The 26,727-nt window shown below is 39.0% G+C and overlaps 1 protein-coding gene across 4 annotated transcripts in view; it reads left to right on the top strand.

The window, feature by feature from the left end:
- The window catches only part of LOC128738130 (potassium voltage-gated channel subfamily KQT member 1), a 371,495-nt gene that overhangs the window by 229,298 nt on the left and 115,470 nt on the right, over positions 1 to 26,727 (top strand). For all 4 annotated transcript variants that reach the window (XM_053833006.1, XM_053833003.1, XM_053833004.1 and 1 more), the window contains exon 8: positions 2,414 to 2,601. In XM_053833006.1, the coding sequence (XP_053688981.1) occupies positions 2,414 to 2,601 (188 nt within the window). The remainder of the gene's footprint in view (positions 1 to 2,413; positions 2,602 to 26,727) is intronic.

Below are 26,727 nucleotides of genomic sequence, written 5' to 3'. Positions count from 1 at the left end.
CTCAGTCAAACGCCGAATGCACGCAACAGAATGAACGTGTTCTAAAGTTTTTTGACATTTTCGTTTCGATCAAGTTGCCTTTACCGTTTGGAGCAGCGAATGACTGCAAAACAGTCAAATGACTGGCAATCACCACGCTAACGAAAAGCAACCGCACAATCGTATGATTCAATACTACAAAAAAAACAACCACTACATGTGCATGGAAGAAGTCGGTCGGACTCCGTCCAATACAAACGAATATTTTGCTTGCGTCGGACCGACGTCCGGGTGACAAACTATTACTGTGAGCAGCCGATTTGGAGACAAAAAGAGAAACGAAAAAATACGTCACCGTATGCTTCCAGTCAGTTTGCAGTTTATATTCTCAAAGCGCAAAGCAAAACGGGAGATTGACTGTTCGCTTTTGCTGAGATGCCGCATGAATTGTAAGACGGCAGCAGCGCAAGCGGCAGATTGACTGGATAAGAAAAACAGTCAAATGATCGTTCAAAAAGCGGAGTTTGAATGCGGAAAGTTCGCATTCACGGCAGTCACTTTCAGCTTGCGATCCCTTTTCAAGCCCTGGACATGACTACTGGACTACTAACAATGTTTGTCTTTCTCAGTTTTCTACCCTTCAAAATAATTAATTCATGAATTGCAGTCCTGGATGATTGCTCGACTAGCTTGTCAGTCAATTTCCTTGCTCTTGACTGATGTTTTAGATTTTTAGTTTTTTAAACTGCATGCTTTTTAAAATCAACCAAAACCTAGCTGCAGGAAATTAATTAAAACTTCGAAGCAATGTTAACGTTTCCTATAATTTCGTTTGCCGTTATCGGCATGAATGATTCACATTTAATTTTATTAACTATTATCGAGAATAAATGAATGTAGAGAACAACATGAACATGAACGCAAGTGATTTGCTGGAGTGGTTGTTTTCAGGTTGGCAACACTGAGTTCATCTCATCTGTATGAGTAGTATGTTGAGAATGAGCAATATATTGTATCAATTCAGGTGTATTGCATAAATTGTATATGACATTTCTAAGCACTGAAACAGTATACTATGCTGAAATGTGTTGTTTTCTCTTAAATAAATAACACAACTACAATGATGCTCAAATATTTTTCAAGTGGTTTAGCGAGTTTGTCAGTGTCAAATTGAAAAATGACCATGCGTCTCCTTTCGGTTGGAATTGATGAGGCAGCACGTTTGTAAATCTTTTATGTGCTTTATGACCTCAAACAGCTAAGAAACTGTTGCTTTATATACCATCTCAGGTATTAGAGATTTATTTTGCACATCAACGATTCAGAATTCTAATTCTATTAGAGTTCTTAAACTCCTAACTGCTAAGTCAGACTTTCCTTAACGCTATGTACATAAATATACAGCCCTAAAATTTTCTGCAAACTACAGTTTACCGAAGTATATATTACTGTCATTACTCGAATAACTTAGTTGTTGTCAGAACGGGAAGATTTATTACCTCTATTACATTTAATTTCAATTCCGGAAAATTCAAGCAAGTTATATTTCAGTTGACAAGATTCGCATAAAACATCCAACAGCCAGACGTTAGTGAACAAAACTCTTCAAATGTGTTTCTTTATGGTGCAAACGTGCCCACACCCAACTAGTTTTTCTTTGCTTCATTCATGTTTGCTCGTCTCTTGCTCTCAGTCGTTTCCAGCATATGTACCTACATACATACATACATACATACATACATACATACATAGGGCTGTGCGGTTGTGCCTACCGCACTTTTCGCATACATATCAACATGGAGCGTGAATGAAAAGTGAACTTACCCGTCTCAAGTGTATAATCCGATTGAGTGCATCGTGTTTCATTTTTTTCTAGTTTCCTCTGGTTTTCTCGTCCCGTTGCGTTGCTCTATGCGGTACGGCGTGTTTTACCAGCTTTTGGGCGAGTTTTTTTATATAAGGCGTTGAGACTATGAAGCTTTCAAACGAAACACGAATAAGTAAATAGATAAATTATAAATTTTTGCGGAGAAGCTGCGGATTACAACTTATTGTTGCTCGTAGAGAATATTACATTTTCAAATTATAATTCAGTAAAATGTAAACATGTTGGGCTGTTGTTCAGTCAACTGCTCTGGTCATTAGCTATAAAATCAAAAAGGTAATTTTCGTTTTTGTTACATGTGGTTTAATGCTAAACGACGATTTTTTGCAACGACCAGAGCATAAAAATATGTTTTTCATATTGTCAAAATACCATCCCAAACCAAAACACTTCCGAACACTGTGTAACAGCAAACATGACCCACTCTTTCACTATTTGACTCTCCAGAGTGCACGGCGCTCACGGCCCGTAGTATAATGCTACTACATATTTATATTCGCGTGGCCCTTTGTGATGACCTTTTTTGTATTTACCTCTCAATCCCTGCAGGGAATCCTCGGCAGCGGCTTCGCCTTGAAAGTACAACAGCAGCAGCGACAGAAGCACATGATCCGCCGCCGCCAGCCGGCTGCAACGTTGATCCAATCGCTCTGGAGATGCTACGCAGCCGACGAACATTCGCTTTCCGAAGCGACCTGGAAAATTCACCAAGTACCTCTTCCAAGCCCGCCGCCATCGTAAGTAGTGCGCTTCCTAGCTTGCATGTTTGCTGTAAAAATAAAAAAAAATCTTTTGTTCTCTATCCTACTTTTAAATACCACCTAATTCCTCTCTCATACTGTGATACCTTTTATATTCGTTCAGTATGTTACATGTAATGTCACTAAAATCCTTCTCGTACTACCTGTTGCCACGCCATCCTTTCATCACTCCATTATCTCTAGCCACACCTATTCAATCTCTATTTTTCTTTCGGCAGTTCAAAGCCATTGGCTTAAAATTACGCTGAAAGCATTGCTTCGGCTTTCTGCAATCCATGCTGCTGTACCCACACGAAAAAAAGAACACTCCCGCCTTTCGAAGTGTCACATTTTCCCTGCTACTACAACAACAACATTGACAAGTACACACTCAATGCCAGAACAACGAAGTTTTCCTGATAAATCCTTTCACCGGAAGCTGTTTAACTTCGCTGTACAATTTATTGACAGTGCCAGTTCGGTGTTCCGCAACGTCTTCCTTCGTTCGTGTCTTTCTTGGTTATACAAGTTACAATTTGCTTAAACTTTTTTATTTACTTTACACCGTAACTGTTTTTACGAACCTATTTAAATGCGTCACGTCAGAGCACTTACTTTGAAACCATTTTCGTTTACTTATTCTTCAACTGTAAAATAACTGTTTGGCTGTGAATATTTTCATAATGGATGCGGAAGTATAGATTTGTAGGGTTTACTTAAATTAAGAATAGGTTAATAAATCAACATTTATCAGTTACGACCTGGAGGTTACGACCACTGCAACAAATTAGTGAAGGATCGTGAATAACACGAAACTGTTGAAAAGAGGTGGTTCAATTTAGTTGTTGTTTATTTCAATTTATCAATCTATATTTCAGAAAATCATTATTTTTTACCACCAGATCTCGATTCTACTGACTTTTTCGCTTATTTTAATACTTAATTTGTGCTGATACGACCACGAGAAGTGGATGAAAAACGATCATCATCAAGTATTCCAGTGCTTCGTGGAACAAACTCGATGTAATAAAAAGCCGCTCCTAAAAACATAACGTTCAAACTTTATGTATCTTTTTCTCGAAAATTAATCAACGTAACATATTAAATCAAACTTTTTTGTTTTGTTGGTAGAAGTTAGGAGAGGACTTTTATAACTATTGTGCTTTGTAAACGAAACACAACCAAAGAAAAAATAATATGAAATTTTAATTTTTCAACTACCTTTTTCTCTTGCTGTTTCTCAGCAATCTAGATAAAATACAAAAAAAAATGTATTCAGAATGTTATTCCTAGAATCCCTACTGGGAGAGAGCCCAATATCTGTCGAAATAACGAATAAATTGTGAATTTGAAGCTTATTTTCTCAATGATAGAAGAATCATTAGACAAAATTCCTAAAAAATGATATAATAATATTTTAAAAAGGCAACCAAATAACACACAAATTACACACAAATGACATAAAAATACAATGACGAAACAAAAATTAAATATACACAATATGATACATAAATTATACAAGAAATAACATTAAAATAACACAATAATGAAAAATTAAAATTGTAAAATAATGTAAGACATCAAATTTACAAATAAGTTGATTTTTTTCGCTTAACGTAAAAACACGGAAATACAAGATACAACAACAGTTGTATTTCTTCCAAAAATTATAACCGAATGCCCGGGTATTATACCCGAAACCGGTCAGCAAAAAAAGTATTTTTCAATTTTTTGTAAGAACTGTGAATGTTGTGTTTGATTTTCTGTTACACAAACTAGCACACAATAGACATAAAAATGATGCAAAAATGACACAAAAATAACACAAAAGAAAGAGATGAACCAGCCGCAGATTGAAAGCCTCTGAAATAAACAATAAAAAAACAAATAACACAAAAGAAATATAAAAAAATACAAAAATCAATATTAAAACGACATAAAACACAAATTCACTCAAGTCGCTTTTTACGCGAAAGATACGTCCCGCGTAAATCCAAATCGGGTAAAAAAATCGCGTAAATTCCGAAATTTGAGTAAATAAAACCACGTAAATTCCGAAATTTGTGTAAATTCCAAAGTTTGAATAGAAAACCAAAAATTCGCGTAAAAAAAAATTTGTGGATTTCAACATTACGCGAAAAAATAGACTAATTGAGCACATCCACGAAAATTCCGGAATTCGCGCACAAAAACCGCGTAAATTCTGAAATTCGCGAGAAAAACAAACCGCGTAAAAATCGACTTCAGTGTAATACAAAAAATATGTCAATATTACAAATCAGCGGTAGCTTAAAGCAAAAAGCCTTCGGGTACCAACCGAAAGTTTGTGGGTTGAAATCACACCTGTCATGGCACCACCCGATATATTTTTGATCTATATCGAAATTTTAAATTTTTCAGTTCATCCAATTTATCATTCTTTACACCAGGCGCTTCTTCACTTTCCAAAAAAGTCATTTATATAGATTAAGAAGAAGAGTGGCCCAAATTACTGCCTTGGAGTACACTATCTGTGGTATTTGGGCAAATACTATCATGAATCATTTACGGCTACAAATTGTATTTTTGATGAGAGATAGCTTGTTATCAAATCGTTTGCCGGAGCCAGAATTCCATAGTACTCAAACCATCGCTTATATTTAAATTGATTTAGAAGAAACTACATGCATATTTTCATATTTTCTCTGTGAGCCAAGCGGGTCATAAAAAATAGTAAAAATGGTTATTGAAAATCTGCTTGAGCCATTTTTTTGTTTTTCTTCAACAATCAGTTAAGGTTTGCTTATGTTGTTGATAGATTTTAAAGTGCTCTTCAACATCAAAGGCTATTTACATATATCCCAGCTAGCATATACATGATCAGGAAAAAATATACGCCATTCATCTATGTAAGTACTCATATACGATAATATCCGATAAAGTGCGACTCGCTCCGTACTGCTATGCAATTCTGTGCTGAAAATCGTATGTATTGTCATTATATACGATTGAAAATTAACTTGAACGCACTTTATTAAGCTTTAGTTAAAATTCCTAATTTGTAAAGAGTTATTTACGATAATTTTCGTTCATTGATATACGATTTTGGGCTAGCTGAGATATGTATTGTAAATGATATCAAACAATTGTTATGTTTTGTAATGGCTTGGCTATGCTACAAGTTGAGAAATCCAAATTTTTGTAGGAGGAGCAATTTTGTACAACGTGTAATTCATTTTTATGATTGAAGATTTTCATATAAGTAAGTTAAACTTGTTTGCAATATGTTATATACTAAGTTGACGGTCAAATAAACATTGTTGTCACTACCGGTCGCTCCTGTCTCGTTTTTTCCATTACTGTGGAAGAACTTCAAAAAGAAGAAGAAAGATATTCCATCTAAATTCACGAAAAATACCACATATTCAAATAAAAAGAAATTTTGTTTTCATTATTGTAAAGACGTAAAATTTCTCAACCTGTAGCAACATTTTTTATCGCGAATTTTAAGGCCTGCACGAAAATAGGTAAAATTTATCAAATATTTTGCAAAAAAGTCCTTGTATAAACAATAGAAATACCTCTCTAATGATACGTAATACGCATGATTAAAACATTCTGGTTATGTTTTATGGAGCGAAAACTAAATTAGTGTCAACCTGCAGCAGGCTACCCTATTTATTGACCGTCATTCCAACATGTAGCCGAGTGTTGTCATGAAGAAAAATTCATACCACCACAGAATGAAAAAATAAAACTCTCATTTGACTTCGCGTATCAATTTTATGGACACAACAAAAATCACATGTGTTTTTCATCAAACAAAGCACATGAGTTAAGTCGTTCTTAAAGCTACATTTTTACATCAAACCAACTCTAATAATTAAACCTACACGGAAAGAAATTTGATTCCAATGCCATGAATGAAATCATAAAATCATGAAATGTGAATTCATGTCAAATCATGACTGAACTGCCATATCAGACAGCACAAAATCATGAATAATAGTTCATGATTTTGCGTTGTGTTGTACTGCAAGAAGCTCGTGATATCATGATTTTTATTCATGGTGTATTTTCATAAATCATGAGCTAGAAACCGAGAATCATGAGTCATTTTGCTCGTTTTGGAGATCAAATTTCTACCCGTCTACATTCATGCAACTTACGCTATGGTATTAGGGTTTTTTTCTAATTCCCGTCGTAATAAGTAAAGCCATTCTAATTTTCATCATTTTGTTGGATGGATTTAATGAATACTCCAAAAGTTCTTGTGCTGATTTGACTAAAAAACACTTACTGCCGAACCGTGAACTTTGAAATCACTGAAAAGCGACTATTAAAGCATATTATTGAAATTACGCAACTGACTTTATTTCTAAAATTCGTCGTATCGTTTTAAAATCCGTCCATCAAAATTTTTCATCGTCCGAACTAAAAATCACAACAATGTGTAGGACGGCATGACAATTGCTATTCTATAAAATTTCTGCAGGCCAGGCAAGTTTTCCTGGCTTTAGAATAACGACAATGCCTTGCGTGAGTTATTTTCATTTATGAATGACGGAAATTAAAACGATTAGTCGACATTGTCTTCTTCGTCGCACGAAAAAACGTTGGCTGGTAGGACTTTTTTAATGATAAAAAGCATTTAAATAGCTCTGAGCTCACTTTGATTGATCGCGTATGATAGACAACAAACTAAAATATTAGGGAATAACTAATTTTGCATTGTGCGTCATAAAAATGCTGATATTTTCAATAATTTGTGTTGGATAGGATGGGAATAGGCAATTACGACGATGTAGCAACATACCCTATATGTGCATGTCAAGAGACGTAAATGTGCAGAATTCTTCGATGTATCCTAATTCGAAGATGTTGCATATTCCGGCTGTCAATGCTCACATCAAGCTCTCCTTGAATGCGGTTCACATAGTTTTTGCATTTCAGGTCTTCATAATGAATCTATTTTTTGAATCCAATTACAATTCAGAGTAAACACGACAATTTTGTAGGATGCTTATTCCGTTTGGTATCAGTTTTCATTGAGTAGGACGCTATTATTATTCTTGTCCAAGACGCTCCGAGTGTTGGATGTGGAAATCGCCTTCGTTGGAACTATTTCAATTTTTAAACTACCACAAGCCAACGATAGCTTTCAACAAAGGTTTTCCTGAGAAAAAAGTATCCTAGCAAAATACGTCTCGCGAATGCTGTCTTTATCACCAATCTACGAAGTTTTACAGTTCCGTAGGATGGGTCAAGCAGGAGATTTTCTATTTTATAAGCTTCAAAATAAATAAAAATGTGAATTAACTGATTGAACTGATTAGACTGAACTATTCGAGATTCTTATGGTATAAACTTGGGAAACCGGGTTTCGAAAAAAAAACAGCGTTGAAGATTTTATTCGCTGTGTAATTGCTATTGACACTCTCCACAAAGAATTTAGAAAATTTCCGAATTTTTTTGAACCGCCTCAGATTAATATTCTTGAAAAGTTTGTCTTTCAAAAAATCAAGAAAAAAAACCCGATTCTCTGAAAATTTAAAACTCTTATGCCCTTTCAGACAATTTCTTAAACCACTATAGATAAAAAGTCTTGACTTGTTTGCACTGAATAATATTTCAAATAATTCAATAACTTTACTGATGACACCGGTGACATGAAAATATTTTTAGAGAAACCTGCATCTGCAATTAGTTCATGAACTAGATTCATTGCCGTCTTCACTGTTGACTCTTTCAAGTACACGCATGTTGTGTCTGATAATTGAATAAAAAGTAACCTGGCTAGAGTGTTTACCTCAGCATATTTCTTCACCGATAGTTAAGTTCCTTTCATAGCATTCAGTTACACGGCCCACTAGTTTGCTAACAATTTTCCAACTAATAAATCAAACATTTTCCATCATAGAGTTGATTCACTAACCAGGAGCCTACAGTCAGCTACATCTGTGTCGTTCCCCTTGAAGATTGTGTGAGCTTATTGTGAACCGTACCACCAGTCCAGCATTACATATTCATTGTAATATCTTTTTTGTTTTTCCTCCGATTTCCTCCCTGAACCCATCGAACACTTAGAAATGACTACTGGGATCTGCTACTCGACAGAATGAACATCCAGAGCTGGTAATGTTGTTTTGTGCTGTTCGTTTTCTACTTTTTGATTGTTTGCGTTGATTTGATTACTTTATCGGTCCTTCCCACGCTGCCAAGTGCCAATGGGTTTAATATTTTCCATAAGGATGTTTTGTTTTTTGTTCGGAATACCTTTCCTTCAAAACAGCTGAACACTACCATTTAACCCAGTCCGTGTAACCTTGTGTTAAGTTTTTACGAAGATCAACTGGTGACATGATTCTTTGCCAGCGATACCGGAAATACAAACGAAGCGACCAAAACTTGTCCTCCAAGACGGAATGTTTCGTTTGCATTTCGAACGAGCAAGTGTCTTTCATCATTTGGACGCTACTTTGCAGGGTGGTGAGACCCAATTTCCTTTGCGGTTGAATTCTATTTTATTTTTATTTATCTTTTATTTTGCTTTTTTTCGTTTCTGTCAGTTAAACATCTTCCGAGTGCAAGCCCAGCTCCAACGATACACAACCAGATAACCTTCTAAACCGAATAGAATCGGGCTGCCTTTAGTTCTTTCCAGATGTATCTAACTATTTCTTTTGTACATTAAATATTGCACCATATGGTTGTAGAAACTTCAAGGTTTCAACAACCTGATAAATTCAGTTCTGCTGGTTCAAAAAAATGTAATTCTGAATAGAATTAGTGTCGCTTATACCACAAGGATTTATTTGAGGATACAATGAACTTTTATTGCAATAAACAGTATAAATAAAAACAGAGCTGAAACATGTAACAATTTTATCGATAACAATCAACAACCCAATTTACCAACTGTTGCATGGCATAGTTCAGATCTGTTCGATATTTGTTTCAAATCAAACAGTGAATCAATTTTCCGAAATTGATTCGATTGAAGTCCGACTGTTGTTTCACCAAGGAGTTGAAGCACAGCAATGCTTTGCGGGGGAAAATCGAAACGAGACAAGTTCGATCAATTTATACCAGTTTCGGATAAAGTAGCATGTTGCATGTTGCCTCGAGATGAACAGAAATGAGAATACGCTGAAAACAGTTGCTGTTGATGATGCTGACAATATGATTCCAATGATGGAATGAAAAGTTTTTTCATCGGCATGCAGCTTGCGATTGCTTTCACGTTGTGTGTTGTGAAAGCATCAGAAAAAGTATAATAATCAACAAAACAGCTAACATCGGCAGATTACTGTTACGGTGTAAAATAATAATGAACAGTTTTCAATTATTAGGTATGCTAGAACCGGGCAGATGGGCTTCTAGTTTTAGTAAAAAGTTAGAACATGCAATCAAATGCATTTTCAACGTAAAAGATAATATAATAGTGCTAGATATTACTTGCATCTGTTAAAAATTCACCTCTTTTAATAAATCATACTAGGTATATAATCTATTTATATAAATACCATGAAAATGCAAATAATTCTTTTCGTGAAAAAAATGTCTCATCAATTGAAGTGTACTTCCTTTCCTTTGATAAATTATTGTTATAGTGATGAATCACTTTGCCCACTTAGGCCCACCGGACAAACGTGTCCTCTAAGTGGTATCCACAATATGCTAGTCATCAAGAGCATCAAATTCACTGTGCAATGATCAATAAAAAGCAGAAATTCATCCCACGCAGAAAATTTCCACCCGGGGAAGGAAAGCATTGCAAGATTACTTCCCGGCGGGGCGGTGGCATTCTTGCTGGTTTCCTGCACTCAGTTACAGTCGTCCGCCGTGCGCGGTATCATCATGGCATCTGTCGCCTCTACGCGATTACAAAAGAACCGGTGACGCGGTCGTAACCGGAAGTAAAGAGCTTTCCTATGTATTGCTCCCTTTCGCGGCAGGTGGCTCATGGTGGGCAAACCTAAGCTGGAACCTATGTACATAAAACTGTGGCGACCGGTTCTTATTTCGTGTCAGGAGAAGACGAAAACAAAAAAAACACAGTCGAAGTAGGAAAAAATTGCTTTAGGGTTTGTGGTTCGAACCTCGGTATTTATTAAAACATAGCTTATTCTCAACTCTTATTAAGTCAACGATGCTTATAAGGGTGCTGGTACCGTAGAATCCTTTTTATTGCCGGGGATCCGCCAGAGAACTACATACTTTATTTTTGATGTGATAGTTGATTGAACTCAGAGCCTCTGTCATTAGGAAGAAAATGTCCGGCTCACAGAACATGTCCGTAATGGAATATGCCTGTAATTCCATAAGATCATTTCCCTTAACAGGCATACAAAGTCGCAATAAATGAGCATCTCTATTGCAATGTCACTTCGTGAGTCACGTTTCTTCATGTTTCAAGGAGGCAAAATATTCCGTAAATCTTTTGAACACGCCTTTGTACAGCAATTTCGAAATTAATTCTCCTGGCGGGAGGTCTCGCCACACTTTTTAACTCAGACAATCTCTAACTTATTTCACTTCAATGCATAATTCAACGGTTCCTTTTTTTTACTCAGCTATTTCCTGTTTAACATTCCGTTTCTTCTGGTGTGCGGCCAAAGTTTTTGTGGGATAATTATGAAATGAACTCAACCAGCCTGAAACGGCTGCCAAAGGCCGTCGCTGGGTAATTATTTGATTTCCCACTACCGCGAATACGGGGGTTAGCCGATTGGAATCTAATCCGGGATGAGTTCGTAGAAAATGTGGCGATAATAATTAAAATTTCCGATGGTTGCCAGCAGGCCACAGCTTGCATTGCAGTTTACATTCGCAAGCTGCTTTCTGTTCTATCTTTACTTTTAATGATAACTGTTAAATTATTGAAACAGTGAATACCTATCAGGTTCCTAATGTTTTATTCTATAATATAGAGCTAATATTTTTTCACTCCGCAATTTTTTACCTTTGTTTCACTATTGTACAAAGGTTTCGACCTTGGTTGGAAAACCCGAAGTTGATTACTGAAGTTGATAAGCAAGTGATCACCCAGTTAGCTTCGAGGTACGATACTGGTATAACAAACCAGTCGTCGTATGTTCGAATCTCGGCTGAGCGATGCTGCAAGAGTAAGTATGATCGTTGCACTAGCCCCGAAATTATCCTGTACTCTAATAACCGGTTGCGTAATCTGTCGTAGAATCTAAAGACGGATATACCCATGGCTTTGCTTTTTTGATAAGCAAATTAGCTATATTTTGGGACGAGGATGTCCCTTTGCGCATCATTGTTACCTATCTAAACGTGAACCAATCGAGAGATGGCGACCAACATATGATCCGTCCTTATGCTGGTTGCTTTTCCAAGTTCACATGTCATGATCTGCCAGACGTGATCCGATCCAAAGATGGCGACCCACATAGCATCCATCCTTTTACGGCCACCCTCATAGGTTTCTGTACACATTTGTTCTCCTTAGTACTCGTCGCTTTGCTTCCAATACACCTGTTGAGACGTATGCCGACCCAAAGATGGCGATCAACTTAACATCCATCCTTTCACGGCCACACTCGCAGAGTTTCTGTCTGAGCTTGGTACTGCTCCGTCGTCACTCCGCTTACGATGCGTCTGTAGAGACATCCAAGCCGGCGCCAGTAGTTCGCTGATCATTTCACCATTTTTGCATCTGCAACATAATCTTTGCCACAAAGCTATTGACGACATTCCAGGTGCTCTCCGCTCTACACATTTCGCCCACTATGTTGTACACAACACGGAAAGAAATCTGTTCCAGTTTTCATGAATAAAAAATCATGAAAACAATAAGCTTGAAATTTCATGAAATCATTACCATGACCCATGATTTCATGACTGTACGGACAAATATCATGAACTATAACAAGCATTTTTGTGAATATTCTTCATAATTGCTTCTAGCGTTACACGAACTGTCAAATCAGGTCTTTGAAATCACAGCAGCGAATGTTAGTGATTTAGCAGCTTGTGATGATTCTATTAAATGAAGAAGTACAATTTTTGTGATGGTTTCCGTCGCTGATGAGCAACAAAGTGAACAGATTAGTAATTTTCAGTTTCGTTGACATGAGTCGTGTGTTAAAAGTGCTATTATAATGATGGATAGCGAAATAGAAAAATTCGCTACCGTGAAAGTGGGGGAAAACGATAAAAGTGGAAAAGTTATGATATCCTATATTCTGGATATGGAAATTAAACCATCGATCCGTTTTAATGAGGGCAGTTCCTTGGGGCGACAATGAAGGCCGTTTTACCCGACACAGCAAGTGTTGTTGTGAAAGAAGAACCTGCGTCATACATCATCGACGCAGCTGAGAAGGCAGAAACAAATACGCCTTCATTGGCGCAGCAGTAGCTCATGGCAAAATGGCCGCATCTAGTACCAGGGAATCTCGTAAAGAACCGGTAATAGTTTATGCACCAGTGCTCAATCCGGTCTAAATAGCGTTTGATGGTTTGGGAATACTCAGAGATCAACCTGTGCAGTAGATAGTACACCGACTTCTACCGAGCATAAGAATAACGAGGATTGATCCGACTCTGAGCACCTTTCCATCCGTCGATCGATCCAGGCAACTCTGGTAACATTCCGCATTAATTTGAACCATACTTTAATTGTAAATATTATCACCTGTCCTTTTATCTAGAGCCACTTTTGAAATGGTTCTGTCTACCGTATCCAAACTGGTGCCTGGTATAGGGCCCTATTTTATAAATCACGGCGAGTGTCACTTTGCTCGACTGGTATACTTCTGGTATTATGCAGGGGGAAGTCCTGCATGGCCGAACAGCATCCATGCACGGATTCTAGCGAAACAAAGAATGATAAAATTATCTGGAAAGGTTAGAACAACAGTATCATTAAAGCACCAAATATTTTTACTACTCTTCGTTTTTTAGAAATCGCTAGTTTACTGGTGAATGACCAACTGGTTAAAACCACATAAAAAATAAAAAAAAAATTCGCTAGTGTCCGGCCATACAGGACTTCCCCCTAAGTAACATGCGACACGATGCGCGTAACTCGACTGAGTCGACCGCTAAAAAGCTAGTGACTCAACCGTCAGCAAATGACGAGTGAGCTTGTTCTATTTTGACGGTGCATTCAGCCGCTATATACCGGCCGTTCTTTCCGCACTCGACACTCGACAGTCGATTCGAGCTGCTCGGCGGGACTTACAAAAAAGGGCCAATAATATCAATTGTATCAGTCATCTAAAATTAAATAAAAAGAAGAAAACTTATCCAATTTAATTCTTCTATGTATATTTTATTCACGACAGATACGTATTTCGCCTACGACTTGCAGGCTTCCTCAGTGTCTGTTTTCGAACTAGCATCAGTCATGATTATTCGTCAAGCAACCATAAAATCAATGAGTCGTTAAAAACGTTTACCGTACAAAAACAAGTAATTACCAGATCAGCATCTGAAAAGTGGAATTAAGAGTGATGTATTGGAACTGGCAGCAAATATCATTTACTTACCTAAGTAAAAATTTGAGCTAGCTTCTGTAGTATTTTCTCGCCCGGAACTGTGAGCACTTCTACTGTCAGTGTCACCTAATCCAACTCCGCTCGTACCAAGCACCAAAGGCCATGCTATTGCTGCTAGTGATGATGTTACTACTGGAGTTCCACTGCTGCTACGGCAACTTGCACCACTAACGCTTTGTCTAATACAGCGGTTTCGATATAAGTTTTCGTAAAAGATGACTGTATCGATTACTTTAAAACACACGAAAAGCACTTTTCCCTCAATAAAAATTAAACAATTTGATCATTATCTGCCGGGCGAAATTTCAATTCAAACTCTAACACCATGTAAACAAACTACCAATTGCTGTCAAAAGAGTGAGGTTAGAAGCTCCCATACAATAGTTTACAGATCATGATTTCATGGTTTTAGTCGAAAAATCAGGAATTTAATTCATGGTTCCAAGTTGAAAGATTCATGATTTTAGAATTTCGCGTGCAAAACAGTAACGCTTAGGCTGCGTTACGGTAAAGAAAAGTATGAAATCATGAACATTATTCATGGTGTATATTCATAACATGAAAATACACCAGATTCTTGAAATCATGAGTCATTTTTCGCATTTTGGAGATTAAATTTGTACCCGTGAAGCTTCACACGGCGGTAAATCCTGGACATTCGCAGACCACATGCTGTGGTGTTGCTACCGTCTCTCCGCATTCCGGACAGACTGGTATCGTGACGCTGGTCTCGAGATACTACGCTGGTGTATCGTCGTATGTTCGAAGCTTAACAGAGAGAAGCTACTAAAGTCAATAGAATCGTAGGACTAGCCCCGCAATTGTCCTGTACTCTAAACAGAAGATCAAATATTGAAAACGGATTGCAGCACCAAGGCTTTTGTTTGCTTGGTGTCGCGGCGTGCCCGAATCGATGGAGGTCTTACCTGAAGCAACCGCGACCCGACAGAAACTGGGTCAAGTGCAAGCCGACTTCTCAATGTTTCCTGTTCAACCAGGTTGACAAAACCGGTATGAGTCGGTGCGTCTAACTACCGTTATCGGCCGTGCCTCGTGTCCAACAATTCCTTCCTCGTCAGCTTCCGTGCTTCCCTGGATTCCACCGACCGTTGCTATATTTAAGCGCGTGGTGATCGCTGTGGGCATATCCTTAACAAACCCTCCAGTTTATGTTCAGCATCAGCGATGGACTGCAAAAGGTAACGCCGATTATGGATTCGCGGCCGTCCCTACGAAATGTACTAATGGTGCCTTCGTTGAATCGCGCGACTTCCAGCTTAGCTAAGGTTTCCAACAAACTGCACCCTCTGGCGTTAGTGTATTTGCTCCCTACTCCACAGCCCAAGCATTGAAGGCTCCTCAAATGATAGTTGGCATTCGACCGATGAGTTTCTCGGTCAGTGCGTCCAACATCTGGTGAAACGGCTCCATGGTCTATCTTGAGAGCGCGCAACAACTACACACAGAGATCCCGTTGATTTTTACAATCACGAAACCTTCGTGCGAATTCGAAACCACTTCTTCAATGGGGAACTTTTCCATTACCTGTATTGCAGCCATTGCTGCTAGATCAGCTGCCCAGCTACCGTTACCAGATGGAACTCGGTACAGTTTTGCAATTTTTGCGACATCACACAACGATTCCACTGTCGACTGTCACAGCAGTTGTTGTGCTGTGTCCCAATGATTTAGATTGATCTGGATCACCTCCATTACTGCTGGCTCTCCTTCGCGTTTTGATATGCTGCGCATTGGAAGTCTCCCGTAGTGTGGTTATTTCCACCTTCTTTTTCGCACAGCATGCACCTCGCTGGCTTTGCGTCATCAAATGCGGCAAATGGCCATTCTTGCCACATTTCCGGCATGATTTGGATCTATCCGGACCTTCACAATTTCGCGCCTGGTGCGCGAAGCCCCAACACTTGAAGCATCTCTCCATTTGCTTGGTTCGCGAGGGTTTCTTCTTCATCTCCACCATCTCATCTGGGCATGCGCTACTACCGAGCTTTGGTGTAAGCATCTGGCTCTACAGAACCATGTTATACCCTTCTCTCTGCTCTTCTGGAGGCTTGAAACTGCTGGTACTCTCCATCGTCAGCGGGTTCCACATGCGTTCACGTCTCCAGTTAGCGTGTTGGCACTGTCATTGTTGTTTTGGATTTATCCGGCTGGTGTTTTTATTCTCTTGGTTCCCTTCTTCGTTCTTTAGGTTTACTGTCTCTGACTTTTTCGCGGTCAAACGTAAACTCTATTTTGATTAAAACAGAGGAGCGTTTGGTGCGAAAAATGTTAGACTGAATACTGGGAAAATTTCGATCTGCGGCTAAAAATATTGGGTAGTTTGTGGTAGTGAGACTCCAACTCTCAGTTTCTCGGTTGGTGCCCGAGTGCTTTACGCATTTAAACTATACCACACCCATGTATTGATTAGTCTCAGATCTAGTTTTGTCCCTCCAGCCCAAGCGGTCCATTTTTTCGCACACATACGCTCCCCCGGCAACGGTAATTATTTGTAATATGATTGCCCTTTGCTTCTACCACCAAGAAGATGCGGTGTGATATAAACACCAGTGTGCCCGACGGTAGGCGACGACAGGCTCAATATACGTTAAAAAGTTCACCCTAGAACTCGTTTTAAAACTACCTGTGTTTGAATACTCCGTTTGCCAAATTTTCTCAAAAAATTTAATTCCGCCAGTTTAATAGTCTAAATGGATGTTCCGTAGTGTGGAGCAGCAATCTAGAGGATACTGTAAGATTCATTTTTATTGACCACAATTAAAACGGCTAACTATTACGCTATCTGTTAAGCAGATTTCTAGTTTTATTTCATCTGCTACTTATGACGTCAAAAGAAATGCCACTGCGTGCTAGAATATCTCCGGGAAACAGCAATTAACCAATATATTTTTTTTATTAAACATTCATTTAATGTGATTCTTTTAAGACTTATCGCATAAAAACTGATTAAAAATTAGTGGAGATTAGCCAAAAGCGTAACTAAAAATACCGTAATTGTTGATGTCAGGGACGTAAAATTCTGCAAAGTTAATCAATATGTTAAAATACACATTTTCTTTAAAGATTGTTTATCACTAGGATGCCTAAAGTTCCGACAACGTGTCGATTTCTATATTAAATGACATATAATGATGGTATAACAAAAGTTCCTTTCGCCGCTAGGTGGATTAAGTCGGGTTTTTATAGAAGCAAAGCGAAATGACTTCTAAGTTATTGCGATTATTATAAATTGAGATTTGTTTTCGTATAACCAAAAACAAAATTCATAATTTTATGTTAATTTCGTTACCTCACGTCTAAACTTTAGTATACGCACTGGAACACCGCACCACGATTTTGAAAAGAGTAATACTAAATTTGACAAATTAATCTGTTTACTTTCGTATCCATATTTATTTTTAAAAAATTTCCCAACATACTGTTGTATATAAGCAGTTGACAAAGGAACAGGAAAACGCTTGCCCGGAACACCATTCTGGTTATCCTTCCACATCACCTATTTTTATGCCCGCATTTTCCCACACACCACAATACACTGTTTGCTGCAACCAAACCGTATGACTATCTACCCTGTCCAGTACATTTACCTTCCAACGCTGAAAAGTTTTTGACACAAACTGTCGCTCTGTAGGTACGTGGATGGCAGTACCACTGCCGCCGTCATCACGAACGCATTGTAAACTATAGCTCTTTTTTCTCGCTCTTCTTGACAAAACCTTACCGACAACTCATCTCCAACTCATCGTATCTTTGTCGTTGTGAAAGCTTTCGTGGTCAAAAAATATACCTCCTGGCCAAACGGTGTCCGAGTGCCACGGAAAGGTTGGTGTCGTATCATGATTCTTTCCACAATTCCACCTACTCTGATCTCAAATCACAGCTAAACTAGATCGAGCAAAAAGAAAAACGTCGGAATGCATTGATTTCTGTATGCCTGAGCAAAGATTCTCTTACCAATTTTCTTATATTCCCCTTCTGTGCATTCAATTCCCAGTGCCTCACAATAATGTATCAGATATTTTTCTGGTTTCAGTTTTGTAATGCTTGCCGCTATAAGTTCGAGCAACGGTTTGCCAACTTTTTCCTTTTTCTTTCCTCTTGACTTGTCTGGTTTTCTACTTACTATACATTGTTGTGTGCGGCTGTCGCTGCGCTATTCTTTTACTGTTTTCTTCGACGGTACCTTGTGAGTTTACTTGTTCTTCTCAAGTACGGCAATTCTTCTCCTGCCACACGGAATAGTAGTGTAGACTATCAATTTAAATACTTTAGAATGGATATTTTCTCTATATCTTTAAGAAATGTCGGTCGATTGTTTCATTGTGTTTTTTCACGCTAATAGGTTGCACCGTATAATATATATTAAGTAGTTAGTTTTGTATCTGAATGTCAATCGCTTTACCGTTGCATACAAACTTTATATATCAGTTAGAAAAATATACAACAACAAATAATAACAGTACCTAATATTTAAATTTTTCCATTTAGAATTATTTAAACGATAATTAATTGTCTTTTCTAAGGAATATTTTTTTAATAAAACTATTTTTTAAATAAAAAATGTCAAAGGTTAGATACAGTAGAATTTTATGAGACATATTTAAACAAACCAACAACATTGCAATGCCGGCTGAGCGGCTGCTTATCTGATACACTTTCCTTAGGATTTAACCTACGGCCACGGATTATTATTGACTGCGTTCGAATCAAATCACCCAAATATACAATACAAAAAAAAATCCTACTTACCATGCAAAGTTTTCATCAACCGTACCGAAATACACCGTATAAGCTCCCACGCGTTCCTACTATTATCAACCGAAACTGTGATTGAACCACGTATCATATCGTTTCCCATGTCTGCCACGGACAGACTGGCTGACGTTTTCTCCGATGTCAATGGTTCAGATTTGCGGTCGCAAAACTGAATACATTGTGACGTAACGGGAACACATTGATTGGAATTCCATCATATAGCAAACTCGCAATGTAGCGCAGCATTGAATATGATCGACCAAAGCGCAAAACCAAGACCAATCGAAGCCGGAATCGAAAATCGAACGCTACTGTCGGGTCTCGGGTGTGGATTAACAAAATTTATGCACATCATGTTTCCAGATTTGATTTTTAGCATAATTTACGCTTGAAAACATACGCTTCCCAATGCGAAGAAATGTAAGGTTCGGAACAGGAACTCAATTCATCTGGAAGATGGTTTTGATTCCAGATCAGTTTCGCTGTTCCGTGTCACAGCCACTCTCACTGATACCGTTCGTCGAATATTTGCACTATAAAGTTGCTGTTTTTTAAATCTATTGCATGAATAAAACGAATACCATGCATGCTTCAGAATAATGTATTACAAGTAGGTATATCGTAAAAAAGCCAATGAATATATTGTACTTTCTCACAGTTTCAATTGTGAAAATTTTCATGGATTTATTCAGACGCGGAACGGAAATTGTTTGCACTAAATTTTTACTCTCCTTTGGTCAGAAGAACGATGAGTTTGAAATAATTAAACAATATTTTTATTGGTATGGAGAAATGTACGGTAATCTCTGGGTGTACCCAGAGATACAGACATTATGCAGAAATACATTAAGCACAATGAACTTAAGACATAATGGACGTGGACGATAGATATGATGAGCGTTTGGCATGATAGGCGATAGGCGTAACAAACGATAGGCATAATGGACGTAAGGTATGTTTTGCATCAACTATTTGTCGTCTTTAGCTCGCAAGAGGCCCAATCGACTCAGTTTAAGAAAGAAAAAAGCAGCTTCGCTTGTCAACAGATGTGCACCCGGCAATGGCCGGCGCTTCCGACGGCATGTCGGTGACAAAATACAGCCGTCTCATCCTGAATCATCTATGAAATGTTAGAAAACGATTTATAAGGCATTAAAAAAATGGACTTTTTTCGGATGGTGATAAAAAAATAACAAAAAAAAGACAGTTAATTTAGTTTAAAAAACTTCCCATATTAGCTTACTTGCAAAAAACTTCTACAGCTCTATCAATCGAACTCTAACCATGATGGCAAAAACCCTGAGCGACAAGGAGCTCCAAAGGATGCTCCAAAGAAAAGTGGCTACATCGCTGCGTGCGCTTGGCTGGGAGGTCGGTACAGCCGGCCAAACAGTGAAAAAGTACCTAGCGAACATGGACATAAATGTCAGGAAGCGGCAGTCCCGTCCACTGGTCTCGGAGCTGCATTCAATGACACAGCGGCAGCGGCTGAATAAGATGGTCTAGACGATTTTTCCGACGAATCGCGACGTGGCGGTGGTGATGGACGACTGGACCTATCTTACGCTGGATGGCAACGAGTAGCAGGGCACTTCGTATTTTACTTCCCCCACAAAGGAAATGAGCTCCGAGGTGCAGTTCATTTCACACAGCAAGTTCCCCAAGAAGGTGCTGCTGTGGCTGACAATCAGCGAGAAGGGGATGTCAAAGCCGCTCTTCTTTCGCTCCGGACAGACCGTGAACGGGGAAATTTATAGTACAAAATGCCTGCCGGGAGTTGCGTCGTTCATCAAGAAATACCATAAGGGCGAAGACGCGGTGTTCAGGCCGGATCTGGCGTTGGTCCACTACTCGAAGCGATCGTTGGAGGAGGCCCAACGTCCCCCAGCTGCGCCCCATCGAGAATTGCTGGGCAACCCTACAATTTTGTCGCGAAAACTGAGGAGGCATTGATAAATAAAACGAAGAAAGTACTCAAAAACATGCCTACACGCACGTTTTCGTCAGCCATGGCGAATGTTCAGTTTAATTGCCAGAAGGCTGCTCGCAAGGGCGTTGAATTTTTTTGCTAGTAAGCTAATATAATTACTTTCCATGGGAAATTTATCAAACTCAATTAGCTGTCTTAGTTATTTTTTTATCCTCATCCGAAAAAAAGTTCATTTTTTAATGCATACGTTATGGCAAGGATCCCTTATGATTATGATTATCTTTATGCCAAACGACGGTATGCCACACGGCATTATACTAAATGGGTGGCCCCGTTCTCATTGTACAGAGAGCAGAGTGATGATTGTCTCAAGTGCGTATTCAAAGGAAAGCGAAGTTTTGTAAATTATGCCTAACGTTCATTATGCCTAACGTCCATACGCCTAGCTTATCAAAGCGGAACAAACAGATTGAATCACAGTTCTCTGTTCATAGAGTAAGTTCTTTTAAACCTATGCCTGGTGACTGCTTTTTATTTAAATCCTATGGATTGGTCATTAATGCAATGGGGGATTTTCTAAATTTATCACACAATTTGGGTTGAAAGAACACCAGGCGCGCGACGTTAGGCATACGGATTTTACGAATGCGGACATTAGGCATAATGGATTCCCATTATACGACCAGCATTTTGGTCTATTGTGATCTTATCCAGGTGTTTTCCGCACTTCGTTATTATTGCAGTATCGCTATAGAGTGAGCGGACTGCTTATTATCCGTGCCTAAAGTGTAGGTGTTTTTACCCTTTTTTCTTTCTACTCTTCTTACTACTTTTCAACCAATCTAGCTCTAGAGCCAGAAAGTGCGGAGCAGGGCCGGCGCCTGCCAATTTGTCGCTCCTCGCACATTCTCAAAATGGCGCCCCCAGCACAAACGAAAAACAGCCGGCGTTGCTGTGTGCAGACATTTTACTACCAGCACACTCGCAAACGCACAGCCTCGTAGCGTCTTTCTGCATAACCACTCACGAGGCAAAAAACTCGTGAGTAGCCAGCTGCCCGTGAGGGCTACAGATTTTGCATTACTTTTTTGTTTTCTTCTTCATCTTACGCTCTCGATTCTACACGCGAATGAGAGTGCGAGTCCTCACGAGTGATCGGTATCAGTTGCTCAGGCTACAATGATGTGCGAGAGCGGCGAGTGTGGCTGTTAGTTAAATATACACTTGCAAAAGTCATGAGCAGTACATGAATAAACAAGAGCGGGAGTCCGAAAGGAATGCTTATGCCGACGAGTTCATTAGAACGAGTACGCGTGTGAGAAAATTAACCCACACTAGTGCGGGCTTTGCAATACTGGTCACAGTCAACCGCCATTTCTTTTGAATAATTGTCGCTTTCTTGAAACCCATTATTAGAAAGGTAAACCTTCAAAACCGAAAAAGTTCGGTTCATATTTCCTGTTACTTCAAAAATTTCGTCCTCATAGCTTGTTACTTCATCGAAGATGAATCTGCTGATTGCGGGTTCTGAAGAGATTCGAGAATCGCTCCCGAAAAATTTCTAAATAATTTAATATCATCAATGCCACTTTCCCACCACGTTTACCTGAATGTTTTGTTTTGTTGTTGTGTTTTGTTGCGAATAGATATTCAGGAGGAGGAGCTGGAGCGCAAACGAAAATCGAAGAATGGCGTTGACGTATGAACCATGCACTGCAGGCACTACTTGGAATGATTCTCAATGTACAATTGTCGAAAGTTGGGAGAGTACGATCGGTCGGTCACGTCGCAAGAATACCGGTGACCGTGCAGTGAATCTGTTCTCTCCTAGACCTTCATCGGCCTTAAGGGCCTCGTACACGTACCCATAGGTTGGGTTGGAAACGAATAAAATATTGCCGGGTCATTCAGGTCGAGCGACAAGCCCAACATCTTTTTTTGCCTGCTTAGTTCGTGACGCTCATACACAGACGAGAGTGTTGACCGAACATGAATTCATCAACATTATCGGCCAACATGTTCGTACGTGTATGAGGGTCTTTAGGAATAGAGAGACTCAACTTACTAGATAGCTCGACCAGGTTGAAGCCGATTTGCTAGTGTCGAGAAGCTCAACAAAGTGGCGGCAAATAGCCCAATAGCCAATACAATGGAGACTTTCTCTAGATACACCACTTGCCATCCCGACTTTATGCTACTAAAGAAGAAGGAAGAAAGTTTTTAATTTCATACTACAGTTTTTTTATTAATGTAGATGAAATGGCGTCCCCTCGAAGTGGCGCTCCAAGCAGCTGCTTGTTTTGCTTAAGGGAAGCGCCGGCCCTGGTTCGGAAATTAGTTATAATTTGTCTTTGGACAAGATGCTTCATTCGCACCTCGAGCAAGTGCCTATCATTCTTATAACCAGCCCCGGCTAGAGACTTCATGGTTGGTAAAGCAGAGTTCAGCACAAAGTGAGGACGTGTATCTGTGTATGTGTTTCTTACTACTTTTAGTATTACCAATCTCGTTCCTAAAACCGGAGGTAGTGGAATATGTTATAATTTGCTCTTGAACAAGAGGCTTCATTCGCACCTCAAGCAAGTACCACTCTTATAACTTGCCCAGGTAAGAGGCTTCATTGTTAGTAAATGCAGAATTTAGTAAGAAGGATATGGAGGGCCCTGAGAATGCTAAAGTCACTTAACATCGAATGACCTGATCTTACTAACCCGAACCCACGACCACTCGCTTGTTAAGGCAGACTCGGTAACCTCGCGGCTACAGGGCCCCTCTAGGTATAATGGATGATAGGCATAATGGACGATATGCATAATAGACGGTAGGAATAATGGATAATAGGCGTAATATACAAAATTTCAATTTTACTATGAATACGCACTTAAGCCAATTCATCAATCACTCCGTTTAAGACGCGAATGACCATTAGGGTTTAGAGATGGTCGGGTAGCGGAAAATTTGCCCGAAACCCGCACCCGTACCCGTACCCGCCGGGTTCGGGTCGGGTTCGGGTATTGAAAAAAAATAATTTGCGGGTTCGGGTCGGGTACGGGTTCCTAATTTTTGTTTTTGAAATCGGGTACGGGTCGGGTCGGGTATCCCTATTGACCACATTTAACACTAAACATGGTCGGGTACCCGCGCCCGTCCCGTACCCGTCGGGTTGCGGTCGGGTTCGGGTATCAAAAATAATAAACTTGCGGGTTCGGGTCGGGTACGGGGTTTCAATTTTTTTCTTGATCGGGTACGGGTCGGGTTCGGGTATTCAAATTTTCATACCCGACCATCTCTATATAGGGTTAAGGTGAAACGGTACGGAAGCCAACATGGCCGAATCGATAGCACCCATATGCTCACATAGACGCCATTTTTCCGGCCATGTTGGGATTCAGTACCGTATCACCTTAGCGTCTATAACTAAATAAAAAAATCGCTCCGTCACAATACAATGAGAAATTCATTTGGCATAATGCTGTTTGGCACAAAACACATAAAAACATTGACATAATTCCGTAAAAAATATTTTATGACTTTTCATAGATGATTAAGGACGAGTTGCCCGCCGACGTCACATATGCTTAGTTTTATTATTTTAATAATTTTAAACTCGTTTTGAACGTAAACATATTTCAAAAAACCTAATTAAAATTTTTTTGTGTTAACTGGATAATCGAGTCCGACCTGTATTTTCTGATCATTGAAAAAGATTTAATATAAATCGAAACGTCAGAAGTAGAAAGAAATGTTCGATTTATCAGCAAATTGTCTGCAAAGCCAAAAAACAAAACTCGGTGAAGATACTCAGTCGAAAGCTAACAATAAGAAGAGGTCATCTGTTAGAAGTAATCGATACTTGATGACATTTTGGCTCGAACAGTTCAAAATTCGATGTTTGAAACTATTAGAAAAGGCAAGATGACGGATGGTTAGTTAATATTTTGTGGAAAAATTTCTTCAATATGGGCTTTTTTAAGATGGCGATAGTTGTTAGTAGTTAAAGATAAATGCTGAGTAAAAATCAAATGAGTGTTAGTTAAATTTAATGAGCGCTAGTAAGCGTAACTGAGCAAAGCAGTCTTGATTATTAGAATATGATGGCACTAGCCCTATAGTGATGATTTCCTCAAACAATTCTATACTGAAATTAGAATTAGAGTGTATTTGATGAGCCTTCAGATTACGACTGGTTCGCCTTTGAATTCTGAATTAATAATTTAAGCTTGATTGCTTATTGATTCATAATATTGAACGTTTGTGACTGACGGCATTTACCAACATTCAAACAGCTCCATCGATACCTACCGCTTTTAAGTACCGGCAGCGTCCATAAGCAAAATGTAATGCATACCGACCAGTGAACCACCGGACCAATGTCAATGTTGATGTTAATCAAATCAATTCGAAAAGCAATTCCATCGACTGCAGAGCGAATTCGAAAATGTGATTATCATCCCAGATCGCTTATACATAAAAATGTTCTACTGCTGGGGAATTTGATGGACCCCGCTGTTAGGAAGCGAAAGTGCAAATGAAAGTTCACAGTAGGAAGCTAATGCGGGCAGTGTCCCGACCAAGTTAATCGACCATAAACTAAATTTAAACACTTGTTAACATTTGAAGAGTTTGACCCAAAATATGATTTGATCAATTTTAAATCCTGTCTTCCAAGCAGTTTTATCAGTTTTGATTTTTCCAATTAAAAATGACAAAAACGTTGTCTCTTTGACTCTCTTATTCGGGATACGTACCGATTCAGCTTAACAAATCCAACAAACCATCAAGTTGCGTGTTTGGCATCCTGCCGAGTCCCAGCAGCCATTCTTTCGGTTCTCCTGCCTCTATTACAGTTCGAAAAGATGGCCAGCGATCTGCAGCCCATCTCGCCTTCCGTACTGTAATAGATGGTAGCTTCATCGACACTCCTATTTCGACCTCTCCACTTCTCCACGTTGGCGTTGGTTGTGCCATTTGGAAGACCATTGTCGGAAACAGATGGCGCTAGCCTCCCGGTGGCTTAATTCGGAAATATGCAATTAGTGGTGGATTATTTCCTTTTCAACTTCCGTCAATTTTTCCTGTGGATAAACGGAGCCCGTCCGTAGACGGGCAAAAAATACGAGTGGCTATTGACGCTTGCTGTTGTTTCTGCATAAATTGGAATGTAATTCCATGAGCAAGATTGATATTTCATGCCCAATGTATGCGATCATCTGTTGATGGACCCAATTTCAGTGCAGTATTTATTCATGAATTCAAGTCTAAATACCATTCAAGGAAGTTTGTCAGTATAAAAGTACTCAAAATTTGTAAAAAGGACTGATGCTGATTTCGCTGCTTACAACAACGCGAACGCTTGAGAATTGTTCACAAGTTTCGCCAATTATTTCAAGGGGTTGCTGCTGCCTTTGCGAAAGCAAGTTATTCTCTTGATTGAATTCGGTTCCTATGAAAACGTTCGATGCCTCTGCTCGGTTGAAACGTCTGGCAGCTTATTCTTTCATCGGTAATAATCTCCCAAAGGGAAAATATACAGTTCATCTTTCAGAAAAGCAACCATAGGTTGAAGGTTTATACTACCGTTCGCGCATCGAATATCCAGGCTTCGTTGATAGGGTGGAAAACGACCAGACATCCGTGCTTGCGACGATAAACAGCAGAATACGTAGAAGAATTCGATTTTTCACTTTACAATCATGGAAAAGCGCCTGCCAAAGTATGGTTCCATCACACTTCGGGGAATCCATGTGCAGAATCGAGTTATGAAATTGGTTTCCGTTCCGAATGTTCGTCCCTGTTGCAAAAGAAGTGAAATAAATTTATGTTGGTTTTTCATCATAATTTAATTTACAGCGGAAGTTTTTTGCATTTTGTATTGAATGTTAATTGAATGTATTGTTAGCACAACTA

The sequence above is a fragment of the Sabethes cyaneus genome, chromosome 2 (assembly GCF_943734655.1).
Source record: "Sabethes cyaneus chromosome 2, idSabCyanKW18_F2, whole genome shotgun sequence".
Taxonomy (NCBI): domain Eukaryota; kingdom Metazoa; phylum Arthropoda; class Insecta; order Diptera; family Culicidae; genus Sabethes; species Sabethes cyaneus.
The sequence above is the reverse complement of the archived record's forward strand: the minus strand, read 5'-3'. Positions and strand labels throughout refer to the sequence as shown.